Source organism: Poecilia formosa, unplaced genomic scaffold (assembly GCF_000485575.1).
Source record: "Poecilia formosa unplaced genomic scaffold, Poecilia_formosa-5.1.2 Scaffold324, whole genome shotgun sequence".
Taxonomy (NCBI): Eukaryota; Metazoa; Chordata; class Actinopteri; order Cyprinodontiformes; family Poeciliidae; genus Poecilia; species Poecilia formosa.
The window spans coordinates 82,569-99,891 of NW_006800263.1; the positions used below are offsets into that span (position 1 = coordinate 82,569).

The 17,323-nt window shown below is 44.7% G+C and overlaps 2 protein-coding genes across 4 annotated transcripts in view; both read left to right on the forward strand.

Annotated features, from left to right (window-relative positions):
• Nucleotides 1-13,836, forward strand: part of mtmr14 (myotubularin related protein 14) — a 19,614-nt gene extending 5,778 nt beyond the window's left edge. For 2 of the 3 annotated variants that reach the window (XM_007573302.2, XM_016661345.1), the window contains exons 10-19: nucleotides 526-592; nucleotides 1,277-1,362; nucleotides 1,511-1,587; nucleotides 1,861-1,897; nucleotides 1,979-2,049; nucleotides 2,152-2,210; nucleotides 3,252-3,384; nucleotides 3,637-3,813; nucleotides 5,994-6,200; nucleotides 10,393-13,836. In XM_007573302.2, the coding sequence (XP_007573364.1) occupies nucleotides 526-592; nucleotides 1,277-1,362; nucleotides 1,511-1,587; nucleotides 1,861-1,897; nucleotides 1,979-2,049; nucleotides 2,152-2,210; nucleotides 3,252-3,384; nucleotides 3,637-3,813; nucleotides 5,994-6,200; nucleotides 10,393-10,573 (1,095 nt within the window). In that variant the 3' untranslated portion in view covers nucleotides 10,574-13,836. The remainder of the gene's footprint in view (nucleotides 1-525; nucleotides 593-1,276; nucleotides 1,363-1,510; nucleotides 1,588-1,860; nucleotides 1,898-1,978; nucleotides 2,050-2,151; nucleotides 2,211-3,251; nucleotides 3,385-3,636; nucleotides 3,814-5,993; nucleotides 6,201-10,392) is intronic. The other variant, XM_007573303.2, reaches the window with a different exon arrangement.
• Nucleotides 13,837-15,921: 2,085 nt separating this feature from the next.
• LOC103152721 (copine-9) overlaps nucleotides 15,922-17,323 on the forward strand; it is a 45,222-nt gene continuing 43,820 nt past the window's right edge. Inside the window, exon 1 of the mRNA XM_007573304.2 lies at nucleotides 15,922-16,196. Coding sequence (XP_007573366.1) covers nucleotides 16,120-16,196 — 77 coding nt within the window. The 5' untranslated portion in view covers nucleotides 15,922-16,119. The remainder of the gene's footprint in view (nucleotides 16,197-17,323) is intronic.

Below are 17,323 nucleotides of genomic sequence, written 5' to 3' on the forward strand. Positions count from 1 at the left end.
AGCAGTTTATTTGATCCAGGTGTGTTTGAGCAGAGACGCATCTAAAAGTTACAGAATGGTAGCCCTCGAGGACTGGAGTTGGTGACCCCTGCTTTAGACTGATTATAGAGGCTGATGGCTGTGGGCAGGAAGAATCTCCTGTAGCAGTCTGTATTACAGCAGTTCTGAGGAAGCCTCTGACAGATGGCATGCATGTTGTTGCATGCCAGTGTCATGAACTTTAAAATAGTCTCACTTTTTGAATCGGATTCCAGAAATCAAGAACTTTCTATGATATTCCTACTTATAGAGACGTACCTGTTTGTGACAACACAGTGCTGAAACTTTGGTTAAAGTGATAATTTAACCACAGAAAATGTTTTCAGTGTTTGATTTTCACCCAACATATCTACCGTTTGTAATTCTAGAGTGGGCGAGGAAGAATAGCGTTGGTTTGTTTAAAGCTGTAGCCTAGAGTTGCAGAAGGGGTGCAAAGATGATTGTTTTCATTCTTTAATGTGTCTGTGTGTGCATGGGCGGATCCAGTCGTGGGACCTAGTGGAGCAGACCCAGAACTACCTGAAGCTGCTCCTCCACATCATCAACAGCGATGGTAAGGGAGCCTGTGGCTGCCGGGGGTTGGTTGGGTCTGGACCGGCTGCGCTCGCATCCGCTGATAACCTCACATCGGGTCATTCCCACAGCGCCGGTTTACGACATTTCAGTTCATTTCCAAACGATCCCAGTAATCCAGTTGTTCAAATCAGTTCAACTTTTCGATCAAAGGGAAACCCAGTGGGGCGTTCAGTCGATGGCGACAGCAGGCAGTCACTCTGGGCGATGACGGCAACGTTGATAGAAGTTTGATTCTGCTACGCCTGTCTCTGTTGTTGTGTCCCTTGGGCAAGACATCTTGCCTGCTGCTGGTGGTCAGAGGGCCCAACAGGTGGCGCCGCAGCCTGGCCTCTGTTATACAGCACCACAATGACATCTCTTGCTGTTAGCGAGTCGACTTCTCGTCTGCTGAGCCGTACCCTACCCTAGAGCCCCACTCTCTCTGAAGGGTGACCTTCGGGTCATTGAGGTTCTGGTGTCCATCGTTGCCATTCTGCATACGTGGCAACTCAACTAACTGTACGAACAAAAGCAGCCGCTTCCTGTCAGAGGAGGAAGCTGGTCAGTTTTACCCTCTGGATGACGCACTGACCTCCCCGTGTTGACAGTGTTCCAGATGGCTCGAGTTTGTCCTCGTTTCTTATCCTAAAGGCTCGTCCCTGAAGGGTGTTTTGTGTTTCAGATGACAGCGGGCTGCTGGTGCACTGCATATCAGGCTGGGACCGAACGCCGCTGTTTGTTTCCCTCCTCAGACTCTCCCTGTGGGCAGTAAGTCCTCTCCTCTCCTCTCTACCTGTCATCAAATCACCCCAAACGTTGTCTAAGCTAAATAAACTTAGATCTGCCGCTCTCAAGGCAGTCTGTTCCACAAAGTGAACAATTGGCGTAAAGCTGAGACTTCCTGTCGTCTCCACAGGACGGTGCCGTGCATGCCAACCTGGAGCCTGCTGAGATCCTCTACCTGACCATTGCTTATGACTGGTTTCTCTTTGGGTAAACCGATCCCTTCATCTGCACCAGCAGCATAGCATAACGTAGCGTAGCAACAGTAGAAGCTAGCAGCTGAGTGGTACCTCAGCCAATCAGAACATAACTGAGAAAACACCATTAACAGTTGAAATAACGGCAATTAATGCAAATTGGAGAGTAGTAGAAAAAGAAAGTGAGGTTAGGTTGTTCTAGCTAATATGTTGGCATGAACTGCCCATTGACGTTGCTGTCTGGCTGCTGTTTGTGTCAGTGACGTGGTTTTTTTCATTTTTCCAGTCACATGCTGCCAGATCGACTCTCCAAAGGGGAAGAGGTATTCCTGTTCCATGTCTCTAAACTCTGCTTTCAGGAGTTTTCTTTCTGTCTGTAACACAGAATGTTTCTCTTTCCTCAGATTTTCTTTTTTTGCTTCAATTTTTTGAAGCACATCGTCTCAGAGAAGTTCTCTGCTGTCAGGAAACAGAGGTGACGCCCGCTTTCCTCTCTCGTTCTCTCTCTCTCCATTTCTTGCTGTCCAAAATCTGTTGTCACTTTGACACATTTCTGTTCATCTTTGTCACATTTCAGGAGGAAAAACTCCCACTTCAAAGAGAGTGACTTCACTGTGGAGGACCTCTGCCAGCTGAGTACGTCCACCTGCCACCTGCTCTGAAACATGACGGCTGCCACCAAAACCTAGAGACAGGAAGGAGTCCTTAGTTACACAGCTGCTGAACTAACCTTTCTTTTCAATTTAAAACCAAGTTATTTTGAACAAATAATACAAAAATAGATCTTTGACACAATAAGTAATATCAGATTACATTAAAGAAAAAAAAGAGGAAGAATAGTATGGAGATATTACAAAATGGTAACCACAAACATTCAGGTTATATGTTTTACTCAAAGGCCTAAAGTAAAATAAAGTATAAAAAAAGCAAAATATATTTATACATAAATAAATCTTGTAACTACTTATTGTTCCTGCACAATAAGCAGTTACAAGATTAAAAGTACAGCTCTGCTTAGGACTTTTATGCACAAATGGTCAAGACTCATGAAGCTGGAAAAAAATGTGATCTGGGAAAAAAAAAATCTATAAAAATAAAGGTACATTTTACTCTATGCAAACAGTATTATTTTCCTGTATTAAAGGGTCTGTTACAACAACTAAAAAAAAAGTAAGCGGTATAGCAAAGGGTCTGCCTATGAGATAGATGGTTTTTGTTTTTCCACATTTCTGATTATTTAAATGAAGTTTTTCAGCAGAGGCAATGTGTGTTGATGAGTAAGTTTCTTTACATGAAGGGATTTTTCTTTTCACTTTTGCTACGATTATAATTAGATTGACTACACCTATTTCATCTGAAGAAAAGGTTGAACTCTTAAAGATGCATGATATTGATAAATGTTCAACATCTTCACCGTTACACTGACAAAAAGAGCATTCGTTGTTGACACTTGGAAAGAAGCGACAGATATTCTTTTTAAATGGATGATATGTGTGTAAAACGTAAAATCAAAGTTCCCGGTGGTCTAGAGCATTAGTGATGCACTGATGAACCTTGATGTATGAAGACTTTTGTCCAGGTCTGTACATCTGTGTGGTCTAAATGAGTGGAGGTTGTTTCCTCCCGTGGTTCCTGTTGCCGTGGTGATGAAAGTTCCGGTTCTGCTGCTGTCCTCAGGGTCCAGGGACCGCGGCAGCATCACCAGTCTGAGCAGCGACTTCTCCCTCATCACCGAAGAGCTGGCTGGAGCCTCCTGTCCCAACGCTGACCCCGTGGACCTGTTCTCTGGCCACCCCCAGGCCTCCAGCGGGTCAGCCTCACACACACACACACACACACACACACACACTCTCGCATGTTTTAATGACCTGCATTCAGACAATAAATCAGTTAATCGCATGATAAGTTAAAATGAGCTCAGTAACTTCCAGTTGCATCATTCAATGTTTCTCTCTTTTGTCTCCGTTTCCACTGAAACCTGGATGGTAAAAGTCTTCAGTCTGAGCTGCTGAGCTGCTGTCTGGATGTCAGTGATGGAAATGTATTTATTTTTTGTTCCCAGGAGGAGAGCGCCTGCCTCCTCTCCGCCGATGGTGTCCTGGTGTAAACAGAACCCTCTGGATGAGACTCTCTCCCATCCGGCCAACGAGGCCAAGTCTTCCAGCTCGTCCTCCTCCAACCAATCGGACCACGGCGTCACACGCTCCGGCAGCAGCCCGTTGGCTGTCCCCACAAGAGGGTAAATCTGGCGATTGAACTAGTTGGTTTTTAGATCCACTCTGCATCGGGGCTCTGAATTTTGTATGATCTCCTTTATTTGCTGGCCAGCAGCTGCTCTGCATCCTTGCAGCAGTGCGGGGCTCAGACAGCAGCTTCATGCGTGGCCTGTGGGCAGAAGTCAGGCAGCTGCAAGAACTCTGATCATTTTCACTGCTGAAATACGCAGTGACGTGACGAGCTAAGGGACTGTAGAAAACCCCCAGGTTGTAATCTGCCTGGTTACTCAGAGAAACGCCATCCGAGCGCCGTAAAGCTGAACAGGAACTGTTGGTCAGGGGTGTTCATTTTAAAACACTCTGACTTACTTCACTGTTCTGCTGCTCTGTGACCTCTCAGTTCACTTCAGCCTCCATCCATATTGTCTCCATCCATCTTCCAATTGGACAACTGTCTATTTAAACATGCGTTGTTATAAAAACGAACTGGATGATTTAATGAGTCTTCGTTACTTTCCTCTTTCGATTCTTGTCATTTTTGTTGAGAACGTGAGCGTCTCTGTCCTATGATCAACCATGATAACTGCGTGACCTTCTGCTCGCAGATGCACTATATTGCCAAACGTTTCTGTGCCTTCACACACATGAACCTGACTGACATCCCACAGTCGAACCACAGGATCTAATACCTGATTGCTCCACTTCTTGCAGCTAGAACAGGTTTTGTTCTTAAAGGGGCGGTGTTATGCGTTTTCCACCCAGATTGCGCAATTTTATAGCACAATCAAGTAACTGTGTTACCTTGAGTTGTTGTAAAAATAGTTTGTTTCTCCATTATGCCATTTACAGCCATTCTTAGGATCATTACCATGAGACGTAGCTTGTATAATGAGCTCAACAGATGCGCAGTTCCACTAGATGTTTGCTAATTGCTGCTGGCTAGTCTGAAGGAGCTGAGTGGGGGAAGACTGCAGCTCCTAAGCGGTACTTTGTGAGAGCAAATGCTTAGGGACTCTAAATGGTTGCCAAGGAGATTAAAGGATTTCTCAAACGTGGGAAAGAATCAAGACAACATTCCAAGTATGTTTTTGGTGAGCGAATAACTTTATAACATGATGGAAAGCTAAATAAAAGTGAATTTGACATGATGCTGTCCCTTTAATGGAAGTCTTTCCATAAGGTTGCGAGTGTATTTCTGGGGTTTTTAGACTGTTTTCCTCTGAAATGTATATGTGAGGTCAAACACTGATGTTGGATGACGAGCCCTGGTTCACAGTCCCTGCTCCAGTTCATCCTCAAAGGTGTTTTATCTGGTTGAGGTCTGGACTCTGCGCAGGCTAGCTACTCTGAATTCATAATGTTCATGTCTATGGACGTCATTCCCAAACTATTCCCTAGCAGAACATGAAACTGTCCAAAACGTCTTGGTGAGCTTAAGCATTAAATTAGGGAAACGTCATTCTTCTAGCACCTGCTACTCCCTTGCAGGTCTGTAGCTGATGTCCTCTGAACATTGGTGATCTAGGCTCAATCTGCAGTGCACCACCTTCTGACCGTGCTTCATGTTTGTGCTTGACCTGCTCTTCTTCCCAGTCCCTTCTACTTGCTTCTAACTCCTGCTGACAGCCGCCTGCGGCGTGTTTAGCAGATGGGATGCTTTACGATCCCATCACCATCCTGTTCTCTGAACCCAACGTGAGCCGCTCATTCACTACTGTTGGTAGAAGCAGTCTGGAACACCTGAATTCAGTGATACGGAGGGGTGACCCAACACTTTTGGCAATACAGTGTATTATTATTGATTGGAGTCAATTCCATCGTTGGATCATGGACAGATTGTAGTGAATGTGTTTGAGTGGACAGCGTCCTGTAGGATTTCCTGCGATGAGGGTCAAATTTGGATGTAGTTCTAGTTCTATTCTCACCGTTTCTCTGGATTTAGAGTTGGTGCTCAATCATCGGCCAACTTTCATTACTAGCAGACAAAACTTTTAACTCAAGTCAACATTAGTAAGTAAGTCGTAGCTGTTGGTTTCTACTGACGATGATGCCTGGATGCAAACTTTAACCAGCGTCCTGCTTAGCCCAAGTGGTGCGAGGCTGCTTTTTTCCTAGAGGTTTGCAGTATACGTGCTGACATTAGCACTGTAGCTAGTGATAAGTTCTGTCTAACCTTTCTGGTTGTGTCGCCTTTGTGTGTCAGGTTAGCAGCAGAGTACTCCAGATCAGGCTCCTCCCTGTCCACAGAGTACGGAAGCTGGCAGATAGTTTCCGGTTGTGGCAGCATCCACGACCACGGCCACTTTTCTCAGCCGATGGCCTCGGTTTCCTCCAACTCGTCTGCTGTCACCTCTGCCTACGATTCCCCACTGCCCTTCAGCTTCCAGGACGAAGGGCCCAGTGGGCGGACGTAAGTTAAACTGGAACAGATGAAAGTTTTGGAATGCAGACCGTGTGAATTTCAGCTAGTGAAATTCAACTACAGTACCGCATGCCGCAGAATTTACACATGAAATTTTGAGCTACTTTTAAATTCATCCGTCTTTCTGGGCTCAGTTTAGTCCCATTCCAGAGGGAATGATGGGAGCTTTCTAAGTGCTTCAGGAGAAGGAGACTGGAAAACGTTTTTTGTTTCATTCAAGACTTTTCATCTTTCATCCAAAAGGCTTCTTCAGTTCTAACTACTGAAGAAATAAGCTTGTATTCAGGAAACTAATGGTCAGTAGAAGGACATTTAGGACATGTGTCACTAGTAAAATTCCATCTACAATACGCTCAATGTTTGGATCACTGTCGTCAGACAGTCCAAGCAAGTTCCTAATGAAGCCATGTGAGACTTCCCAAGGTGTGAATTGTTTTAAAGCCACCTGGGGAGGCAAGTCAAGGCTGTAGAGTAGGTGTTAGAAAGATAAAACCTGAGGTCACCACTTAGGTTTTTTTTTTGTGTTTAATGTAAACCATCTGTCCCCCCACTGTCCAAAATGTCTCCAAACTAGAGTCCCTTGTCCTTGAGGGGTAAATGGACAGCTGAGTGGTTGACCTGATGGGTTTGGTCTTCTGTGTTGGACCGTCCATATGCGTAACTGTTAAGTTTCTTTAACGTAGTGATTGAAACATTGCTCACTGCCAGAGTCTGAAATAAGCCAGAATCTACACCAGCTGTTTGGGGAAACGCCGGGGTTTCAAAAACATACAGTCTCAAACTGCTAATGGTGCCTTCACACCAAACGTGTGCCGCGCGTCAAGCGTGTGTCGTTTTCATTTAAAGTCTTTGTCGAGGCGTCGAGGGCTTATTGTGGCGCGTTTTTTGCATCTAGGGCGACACAGTTTGAAGCGTTTTGACACGTCAAGCGTGTCCAACAGATCAGACAAATGGGCCATCAATGGAAAACAACTTCAGCAATTTTGACGCATCTGACGCGCCCTTGATGTGCCTCCAAACAGACTTTGAAAGTAAACCAGATGTGTGAAACGCTAGGTGTAGAGTAAAAATGTCAAGCGTCTGCATTTAAAGTGCTGACGCGTCGAACTTGAAGCATCAGACGCGTTTGGTGTGAAAGCACCATAATACCTTCTGTTATGATATATTGGATAAAATATAGGAGTGGCTGCATTTTTGCAGGTTGTATGGGGTACACAGGAATGCTGTGCTTCCCCTCCCACACCTGTTGCTGCTTTCATTGTCTGTGAGCTGACCTCACTGCTGCTCCAGGCAGCCCCATGTGTAAATCACACCGGGCCAAACGCCTGAGTCCGAGGAACGTTTTCCAAGCAGGACCTCCAGGCAGTCTGATTAAGCTGACGTGTCACCAACAACACCCGAACGCCTCACCCTTCTCCAGCCGGCAGTCTGCTCCCACTGAGTAACGCAGCAGACACTCCCGTTTACAGCGTGGGCTGGAGTTGTTTTAGTGGCTAAGACAGAAAACTTCAAGAGAGTCGTTTTGTTTTTCTGAGACTGTCGGCTTAAGGCAAACCTATTAAAACCTCGTAAACTTGCATCAAACACAAGAACCAGAACTTTTTACCACTAGTGAAAAACCCATTGTCAAAAACTCAACTTCCAAAATGATCTCGATTGCTTCTTTAATTGAAAAGCTTAGTGGGTGCAGAGCACAAATTACTTCTGCAGCTCCAGAAAATGACATCAATCCATTAAATCGTGCCAAACTATTTTTGTCTAAAGCTCAACTGCTGGAGTAATAAATTGCAAGAGAAACATTCTTGCCTTCATTGCAGTCTCTTCCTGGGGTCATCTACTTGACCTTCAAATGGAAACGTTCACCCACCGGCGACAGTAAATCCCAGTAGTTCAGCAAAAATCCTTGAAGTGAGGAGACTGGAAAATCTATGCCAAGTTCATAGAATGAGTGAACGAGTTGTAATCCCAGTTTGAGCAGCATTTTTTTAAAGCATAATCCAGATGATATGTGTTTATTCAATTAATAAAAAAATCAGGGATCAGTATATCTTGATTCTGTAGTGTAGAAAAAGTGATCAGTGTAGTCTAATCTTTCCCTAATACTACACCTAAAGGGTTTTGGAAGATGAACAGGTTTTTCATGCCCAGTCTGAGCAAATCTTCTAGACTTGAAGAATTTGAAGCTTCTCTGATGGAACGGGAGATCCGCAGCTCGGTGATGTTCAACTTTCTTTGATTTGACGGCTTCAGAAGTCTTCACCATCGGCTGACGGGGCGTGAATACTTTTCTTGGATGGAGCGGTGCCGTAGATTCAGGCTTTCCTGCTGTCAGTCTGAGGGATCTGAGGGGCTCAGTGGGTTCTCCGCCTTGGGGGACGGAGGTGGAAACCCATACTTGGAGGACGCCTGTGTACCTTCTCTCTCTACACGCTGTGGATCTTTTATTGGACAGTTTGTCCTGATTTCTTCTTCTTCAACCAGTCAGTTTTGGCCGAGCAGCTTTGGTCGGTGAGTTAATTTTGCTGTAACGGTTGAACAGCAACAAACCCTTACAGCGTCTCCTCCAGACCTCAGCATTCTTCCTGTCTGTATCTACTTGCTGTTGCTTTACTGGAACTCTGGTGTGTTTTCTTGTGCTAGTGGCCCAATGTTCGCCTCTCTACGCCGTTTCTTCATATGAATTTCCTTGACCATTACCACAGGATCGCAGCTCAGTCTACTGCAGCCCCCATTCTCTGCGTTGCTTCATAATTAATTCATATTTTCCATTAAATGCACAAAATGGAAACAAACATTTAAAAAAAAAATCATATCCTGTTTGGTTATTATGGTAACATTGATTAACTTGTCAGTCCTTAGGCAACCTGCAGGTTAGTGTTTAACTTATTATGATTACCGTACATACTTGAAAGAAAACAATTGAGGTTTATTGAAATGTTATGGGGAAGAAAAATTTTCAAGCAATTTCTTGATTGAAAAGGACGAATATACGTTTGAATAAAGATAATTTACTGCAAAGATTGTTCAAAACCAAACTTTTTAAGGAGCAAAGTTCAACCTGAGTTAAGTCTTCATCAGTCTGATTTCACCACCAGGCAGCCGACTGAAATGCAAATGGCTTCCTCCACACTTGTGGTGCGTTCACACCGAACACGTTACGCCTGTCCAAAATCTGTCTGACTCTTCAAGTGTGACGCATGTTCACTTTGAAGTCAGACATTTAGCGTCAGATACGTCAAAGTAGCTCCAGGCAAGCGTTGAGAGGAGTCTCCTTGGCATACATGTTCCTCAAACTCTTCAAGTCTCCTGCATATTTTGTCTAAATACAATGTTTTTTCAGCGTTTATTTAACGTGACTCTGTTTTTGCTGGATGGATTTGGATAGCTCAGATAGGGGGAAATATTTTCAAATGGTAAAAGTTGAAACTTATTTGACATTCCAAATTCCTCGTTGATCCACTTTCACACAATGTCCTTTTCTGTTCCTGTATCTGTAGTCATAACTTGACTAGCAAACAGCGACAATTAGTTGGTCCTCCATAGTTTTTTTTTTTTTTTTTTTCTTCTATCACATCAGAAAATGCAACACTATGCCACATGGCAGAGTCTCTCTGATTGGCTGACGCTCTGCGTCCAGCAGTGAAAGTTCCGATTTTCCAACTCCAGCGTTATGTGCGTCAAACGCTCAAAACGCTTCAAATCACACCGCGACGTGCCATCGACGAGCCTCCACATAGACTTTGAATGTAAACCAAACGTGCTCAGAGCGCATCTGGTGTGAACGCACCATTAGAACAATGACAAATGTAACTTTTGTTTAACCGCTGGTCCCAATCCACTGCTCCTGTCAAAGTCCAGACCTCAACCTGATAAACTGGGCTGGGCTGGAAACCTCCAACAGCCGCAGTTCTGGGAAGAAGGCAAAGATCCAATACTCAGTCAGGGTTTGGAAGGCTGAGGTCAGTGAGAGGTGGACTGCTGACAGCTGAAGGTTCTTCTGGATCCGTAGCTTGAATTCGTCACCAAACGTCTTTGTCTCTGTGGTGCAGCAGACCATGTGGGCAATGTGACAGGGTTTGCTGCGAGGAGGCGGGCTGGTTTGTTTTTGAAACCATGTTTTTTGATGCTTCAGGAGAACTGTGTTTGCTTGTCTGACTCTAACCCTGTGGTTCTCCTGCAGGTGCTCGCTGCCGTCGGAGCGCCAGGCCCGCCTGGAGGCGGTTCGGGAGATCTTCCTGGCCGCCTACAGCTCCACCGTGGGCCTCAGGTCCTCGGCCCCCAGCCCTTCCGGCGCCATCTCCGGCCTGCTGGAGCAGTTTGCCCGCGGGGTCGGCCTCCGTGGCAGCAATGCCATCGTTTGAACTCTTCCTCTGTGACTCCACTCCCTAACCCCTCGTAGCTTCCATGTTTCACCCCATCCTGGGGCCAGATGCATAAAACAATTTCGTGATCAAAATGGTTGTTTCACACAGATCAAGAAAACGTGTTCATGCACTGTCATCACTCGTAAACCGCAAGTTTCCTGAAATTGTACACACATCTATGATTCCATTTTTTTCTTTTCAAAGCAGAATTTGCTCTGCAGGAGCAAACGAGATGCACAGCAACAACGCGACACTTCTCAGTGGTTTCTGTTTCCCCCTGCCGAATGAACAAACTCAAACTGGAGAATGACGCACAGTGTTGACCAGAGGTTGACCTCCACAGTAAACCAGACCGTCATGTAGAAGAACTGACTGTGTTGTTGAAAGATGGCAGAAAACATCTTTTAGAACTGATCCTGGTCCAAATGAAGCTTCACTTCTCCAGTTGGATGTTTGGAACAGTGATGGAGAATTATCAGCTGCTCCATCACCACTGGCACGCTCATCCCTTCCCAGTCTGCTGCCGCCTTCACTCCAGCAGTTTGGTAACCAATAGCAACGATCCCCCATCCAGGAGCAGCCAGAGGTTTTTGCATCTTCGTGTGAAACACAAAAGGCCACCGTTGGTCTCAAACAGTGTCCGCATCCGATGGAAACATTGTTATGCATCTGGCCTCAATGACGTGCCAACCAGCTCTGCTCAGGTAATGCACCCACATTGTATTTCCATCCTGGAGACTTTCTCGGATTCAGGGAGAGGATGAGCTTCCTCCAGGCTGACTGACTAAAAGGGATGTGGGAAATGGAGACGAGCCTTTAATCCCCCCAAATCCCCACCCCAGTACTAAGAGTTCTGTCAGCAGAATGGTTTTACTTTTCTTTCATGCTGCTATTATTTCCAAAGCCAGTCCAGAGGGAAGAACTGTACTTCAGGTGGTTAGTGTAGAGAACAGCACTTAGTCTTCTTCTAGCCTAGCTCTTAGAGTTATGTCTCTTATTTGCTGCATTATCTCACTTACTTTTCAGATTTGAACACAGCTCTGTTCAGCCTGCGTTGAAAAGATGAAGGTGCACGCCATTAAATGCCACGTTGTCTACAATGGCAGACCTGGCCGGAAAAATTATGACTTTATGGGGAGAATATTTCAGTAGCTCAACCAGAGTTAAAATAAGAACTTCAGTAGGTAGAGGAAAGTATGTTGGGATCATACAGAGTTTAGTTCAGAACACTGAAATTAAATCTTCAACATAATCTGAAGAGAAGCGTAACGTGACATGAGGCTGCAGTCTCATCTCATGTCTCTCTTTTGCTTCAATAAGGTTTGCATTTCTTGGCAGAATCGGCCTCGTCCAATGTTTTCTGTGTCCAATTGAAACACCGTCATCCAAGTAGAAATCACTCTTATGTCTGCCAATCGATGATCCTCTTAGAAAAATCTTAGAAGTTTTTTTTCAATCTCTTGTTGTGCTTGAGGAAAGGCCCTGGGTCAGTTCGCCCTATTTCTAGTCATAAGCAGTTAGAGATGGATGTCTACCGAAACCGAGCCGCTGACGCTCGATGGTTTGCTGGTTTAGCATCGTCATGTTGTGGATGAGCTTTGTCTGAAGTGTTGAAACCTTGAATTCCATCAGTAGGTGAAGCCAAACAGGTTCATGTTTTTGGGTTTGCAAGAGGGATTTCTCACCAGACCCCCCCCGCTCTTTGGGATGATGCAACATGCACCCCTATGTGTCCATTGGCTTCAACATTGCGCGACTGTCTGCCATCTATACTCCCACACATGGTGGGGAAATTCCACAATGTTACAACTGGCCTCCAACCCAGGAATGCCGTCATCTGCAACTTGGAGGGATCCTCTGTATCTGGTGATGGTCATTGTTTTGACTGGCTGCCTGGCGCTGCAGCAGCTCCCTGTAACCCTGTTACCCTCTTCAATACGCCGACACATCTGCCTTTTAGCAGCTATGTGCAGATGAAATCACTGACATCTGCAGTTGTACCAAATTATGTCCAAACTGAACTGTTAAAACTGCCTTGTTTGCCATTGTGTTTAGCTTTGACATCTCGTGTGTAATTTCAATGACACAGGTTCAATGACCTTCAACCTTTTCTTTTTCGGATATCTTCCATCCGGTACAGCCAGGACGAACTGACCTAAAAACATCAAGCCAACACCAGTCTTGTCTTATACATGTTCTCTGTGATGTTTTCTTTGGTCTGTAGTTGATTTTCTCAGTTGATTAGATGTGTGAAGGGACTCTTCCCTGGTGGCCTTATCAGAATCTTAATAAAGCGCTTATCATGCTGGCCTCTAGTCAGCTGCATACATATCTTCTTGAGTCTAGATTATTGTTGAGTGGCAGTCTGGAGAATTTCATCTCGAATCCAAAGGCCTTCTTAATGTGGGTAGTTTGGGCTCCCAGAATGTTCTCAACACTGTGCCTTTAAGGTCACGCTCAGCAGACTGTACTTTTTGGACTTTTAATTAAAGTTTTTAACCCTTCTTCTATGTTTTATCTGGTTAATGTTTTGCTCAACGTTGCCACAGTGTGGATGGCTGGTATACCTCAGGACCTTTTGGTTGTGCCTTCTATTTAACCTCAGCAACGTTTCCATCCCATCGTTGCTCCTTCAGATACTAAAGGCATTCTTCCATAGTCAGCCTTGTTAACTAGCATTGCTCTGTGTTGAGTCTTCCAGCCGACCCAGAGGACACGGGAAGAGGTCCTCTCGGTTTGGCCTTTGAGATCAATTTGGCAGAGTAATGCTTATTTGATGGGGGGGGAAAAATTGAGTTAGATAATTAAACAACCTTGGTTCGTTCAGTGATGAAAACACTGACCCGTGTTCCCGTCTGCAATCTGCTGTGAGTCTGTGTTTCTATATTCTGTCAGATGTTTAATGAATCAGTTCAGAGGTCTGATAAAGCGGTTTGTTGTCTAAGTAAATCTAAAACAGAGCAATCAGTGTTCAGCTGGATCGAATGAATGTCTCAAAGATAGATGAGCCATCTCCTTGTTTCCCTGCTGGGTTCCAGCGCTGCTCATCCTCATTCCTAGCATTTCTGTCTTTTGTGGCCTCGCTTTCAGATCCTGGAGGTGAGGCCCATCACAGAACACCTGCTGAAACCCAAATATTCAGAAATAGTGTTGTAATCTCAGCTGTCGACAGAAGCTCTCGATTTACCGGTTGGTGTACGTTACTATCCCCATCTGTGATCACAACCTCTGGGCAGTGACCAAAAGAATGAGATCATGGATACAAACAACCTAAATGAGTTTCCTCATCAGGGTGTCCTGTCTCCTGACACCCTGAGGAGTGTCTAGGGCAGCGGTGGGCCAACTCGAGGCTTCGAGGCCAGCGTCCTGCAACTTTTAGATGTCTCTGCTTCAACACACCTGAGTCAAATAATGAGGTCATTAGCAGGACTCTGGAGAACTTGACGGCACTTGGGAGGTTATTCAGCTATTTGATTGAAGTGTGTTGGACCAGGGAGACGTGCAAGAGTTGCAGGACACCAGCTCTCCAGGACCAGGATGGCTCACTCCTGGTCTAGAAGTTTGGTCATCGGGGAGTGACTCAGAATAGAGCCACTGCTTCTCCATGTCAAAGTGGCTCGGACATCTGGTTAGGCCGCCTCCTGGTTAGGATACCGCTGGGTTTGGAGGAGTCCTAAACTGAAGGAGTTAGGTCACCTCCTAACTTGGACGAGTCCTGGTTAGGAGGACGCCTCCTGGTGAGGTATTCCAGGCCCATCCCACCAGGAGAGCCAGAGGAAGACCCACAACACCTTGGAGGGACGATGTTCCTCTGCTGACCTGGGAGGGAAGGCTGGGTCCATCTGCTTAGGCTGCAGCCCTTGTGATCCTAATCCAGATTAAGAAGGAGTTGATGAATGAATCTCAACTGTTGTCTGCTTCAAATCATCTTGTCATTCATTAATTGTTGGGTTTTTCTTCCCAAAGGGGTCACATAATGGTTTTAGAATGAATTTAGAAGGTTGATTGAAATACTGCATTGCACTTGTCTTTTTTTCGTTCTCTGTAAGGAAATGTTTGTTTCATTGTACAGATGGTGCATTTTAAGAATTTTTCTTTAGGTTGTATATTGCTTATATATACACCTGTTGCCAGGTGACAGGTTATGATGAAAGCTGAGCTGCATATTCTCAATAAAGAAACCAGACAAAAGTCTTTGAGCTTTGTTTCATTTTTTTTATCTCGATCATGTAGGATTGAGAGTTTTGCTTCTGGTAATCAGCATCTAAAGTAAGGTACATTCATTACACAAGAACTTCTGCCTATCTCTGCAAATACGTTGATACAAAAACTTAGAACTAATGATGCATCTCTTCAGAGCATGTTTTCAGGGTATGTCCACATATTGTTCTTGTGGGCTGGTTCATCTCACACACACACACACACGCACACACACTCTTGTACCTAAGGGTAGTTTAGACCAGTAATTCTCAAACTTTGGGTTGGGACCTCTCTTGGGATCATGAATATGTAAGTCTGAGGTAATGAGGTCCTCTTCAGAGATAACCTAAATACCATAATGTCGACAACTATTAGAACTGTTGTAAAAAGTAAAAACAGGAAATGAAACTGAATAAAACCAACATGTTGGTCATTACATATTACATTGGCCGTTTCTGAATGTGTTCTCATTGTTTCACATTTCAACGGCCTTCGTAAAGATGCTTGCATGCTTAACCAAGAGTTGGAGTCATGTCCCTCATTTTGTGGCTTAGAAGCTGAAAAGCTCGAGAACCTCTGTTTTAAATTAGTTTTTTGGACAGTGGTCATGTGCAAAGGCTGTTCAATGCTGCTTGCACCTTTCACAAATTATTTGAAATATGAAAGGTTCAAATAAAGCTCACTTTATTTAAAGGGATGTGCATAAGAATGACATGCTGTGAACATAAATGAGTCTTCTTGAATGTTTGACTGTTGTCATGTAGTGTCATTCGGTAAATAATGACGCTTTTAAACCAAAGTTGCATTAAAAGTCCATCAAAAGTGCAAACTTTGCATTAAAATTGTCATTATCAAATGACACTTTAAGACAACAGTCAATAATTGTGAAGAATCCTTCATGTGTATGACAGTCAGTCTTATACACACCCCTTCAATTAAAGTGCTACCGAAATATTCGTGTTAGCCTAAGTGTCGGCGAATGAGGTGAAATTAATGTTGACTTCAGGCGTTTGTAAGATTATTCAACAAAAAGAGGAAACACTACAGTAGCTTCTCTTGATTAATAGCATTAGCTGCTACACAGAGCTGGGAGGATTTGAAGGTCTCTGCCGCCCTCTGGTGATGGAAGCGGGGAATGCAGCCTGCTGTCTCCCGCCTGCCTCTCCTCTCTGCTCTCTTCTCCCCCTCGCTGTGAATGAAAGCAGATCCTCAGGTATGCTTTCACCCACAGTTGCTCTCTTTTGGCCGCCAGCAGCAACCACCGAGCCAGGGGACCGGAAGCGCTGGATGTGGGAGACAATTTAAAGGACTTTGAAGGCAGAGAAACATTAAAGCATCTCATTATGGCGACTATAGGAGACTTCGACCCTCTAAACTCCACTGTACCTGCGACCAAAATTGAAGTCACCGTATCCTGCAGGTAAGCCCTCCTCACGCTTTCACCTGTTCGCCAGAACATTTCAGTGGGAACCAGTCCCCACGCTCCTGCTCGTTTCACTCTGCTTGCTTTTTTATTTTCATTTTTTTTTTTTTTTTTGCCCATTCTAGACTTTTCCGCTTCTTCACTATTTATATCACGGACCTGCTCTCGTGTCCAGAACAACTCTTCTTCTTCTTGTTTCGAAAGGGAAAAATGAGTATAAGCTGTGGGTGTAGGAGTGCGTGGGGGTGTGGGGTGGGCAGTAACCGACAGGAGCGTGGATTTATTCTGATCGAGTCCACACTGAAGAGCTCCAGAATAGCGCGCCTCTGCTCGGCTGGCTGCATGTTACCCACTAAATCCACAAGGCTGACTTTCCTCACATCACAGAAAGAGGAAGACCTGGGAGAAATGTATCTAAACTACTCCTTAGGGCGGGGGTGTCCAAAGTCGGTCCTCACGGGCCGAGTTCCTGCATGTTTTAGTTCAGCACTCCTAGGTTAAATCGATGTTCTGGTTAGCAGAACACTGACCTGATGAGGAGGTTTCTGCCAACACCAGGCAGGGAGAGAACCCGACTCTGGACACCTGGTATGCACCCCTCAGTCAGACAATAAAGGAAGGTGGTCAAATGTTTTAATATTCTTGAATTATTAGATTTAAAAAAATTTAAGTAGAGCTGCTATAAATACAAACAACATGGTTCTGGTTGCCCCAGTTAACCTAAATTAGTTGACGATTATTTCAATAATCGACTCATCGCGATTAATTGGAGTAATCGTTTCACCCCTATTACGGTTTGATTAAAAATAAATCTTCTTGAGGATAGAATGAAAAAAAACATAATAGAACACAGGAATTAATGAATCCTGGTCACAGTGAGGTATATTTACATCTGTTGCCAGGTGCCTGAAGGTCTGAAGCTGTTAGAGCTAAACTGGATCGACTTGGGGGGGTATGCTCCACTGTCATTTTCTGTTATGTTGACGAGCAGCCAAAGGTTCACTGTGCTGAGATTGTTTTCGGTAACTAAAGCTGACTTAACGACGACCGGCAGTTCAGGCTTGATGGAGCCTGGTGATCTCCATCAAGTTTTTAAAATGTTTGTTCACTTCATTTTCTAATGA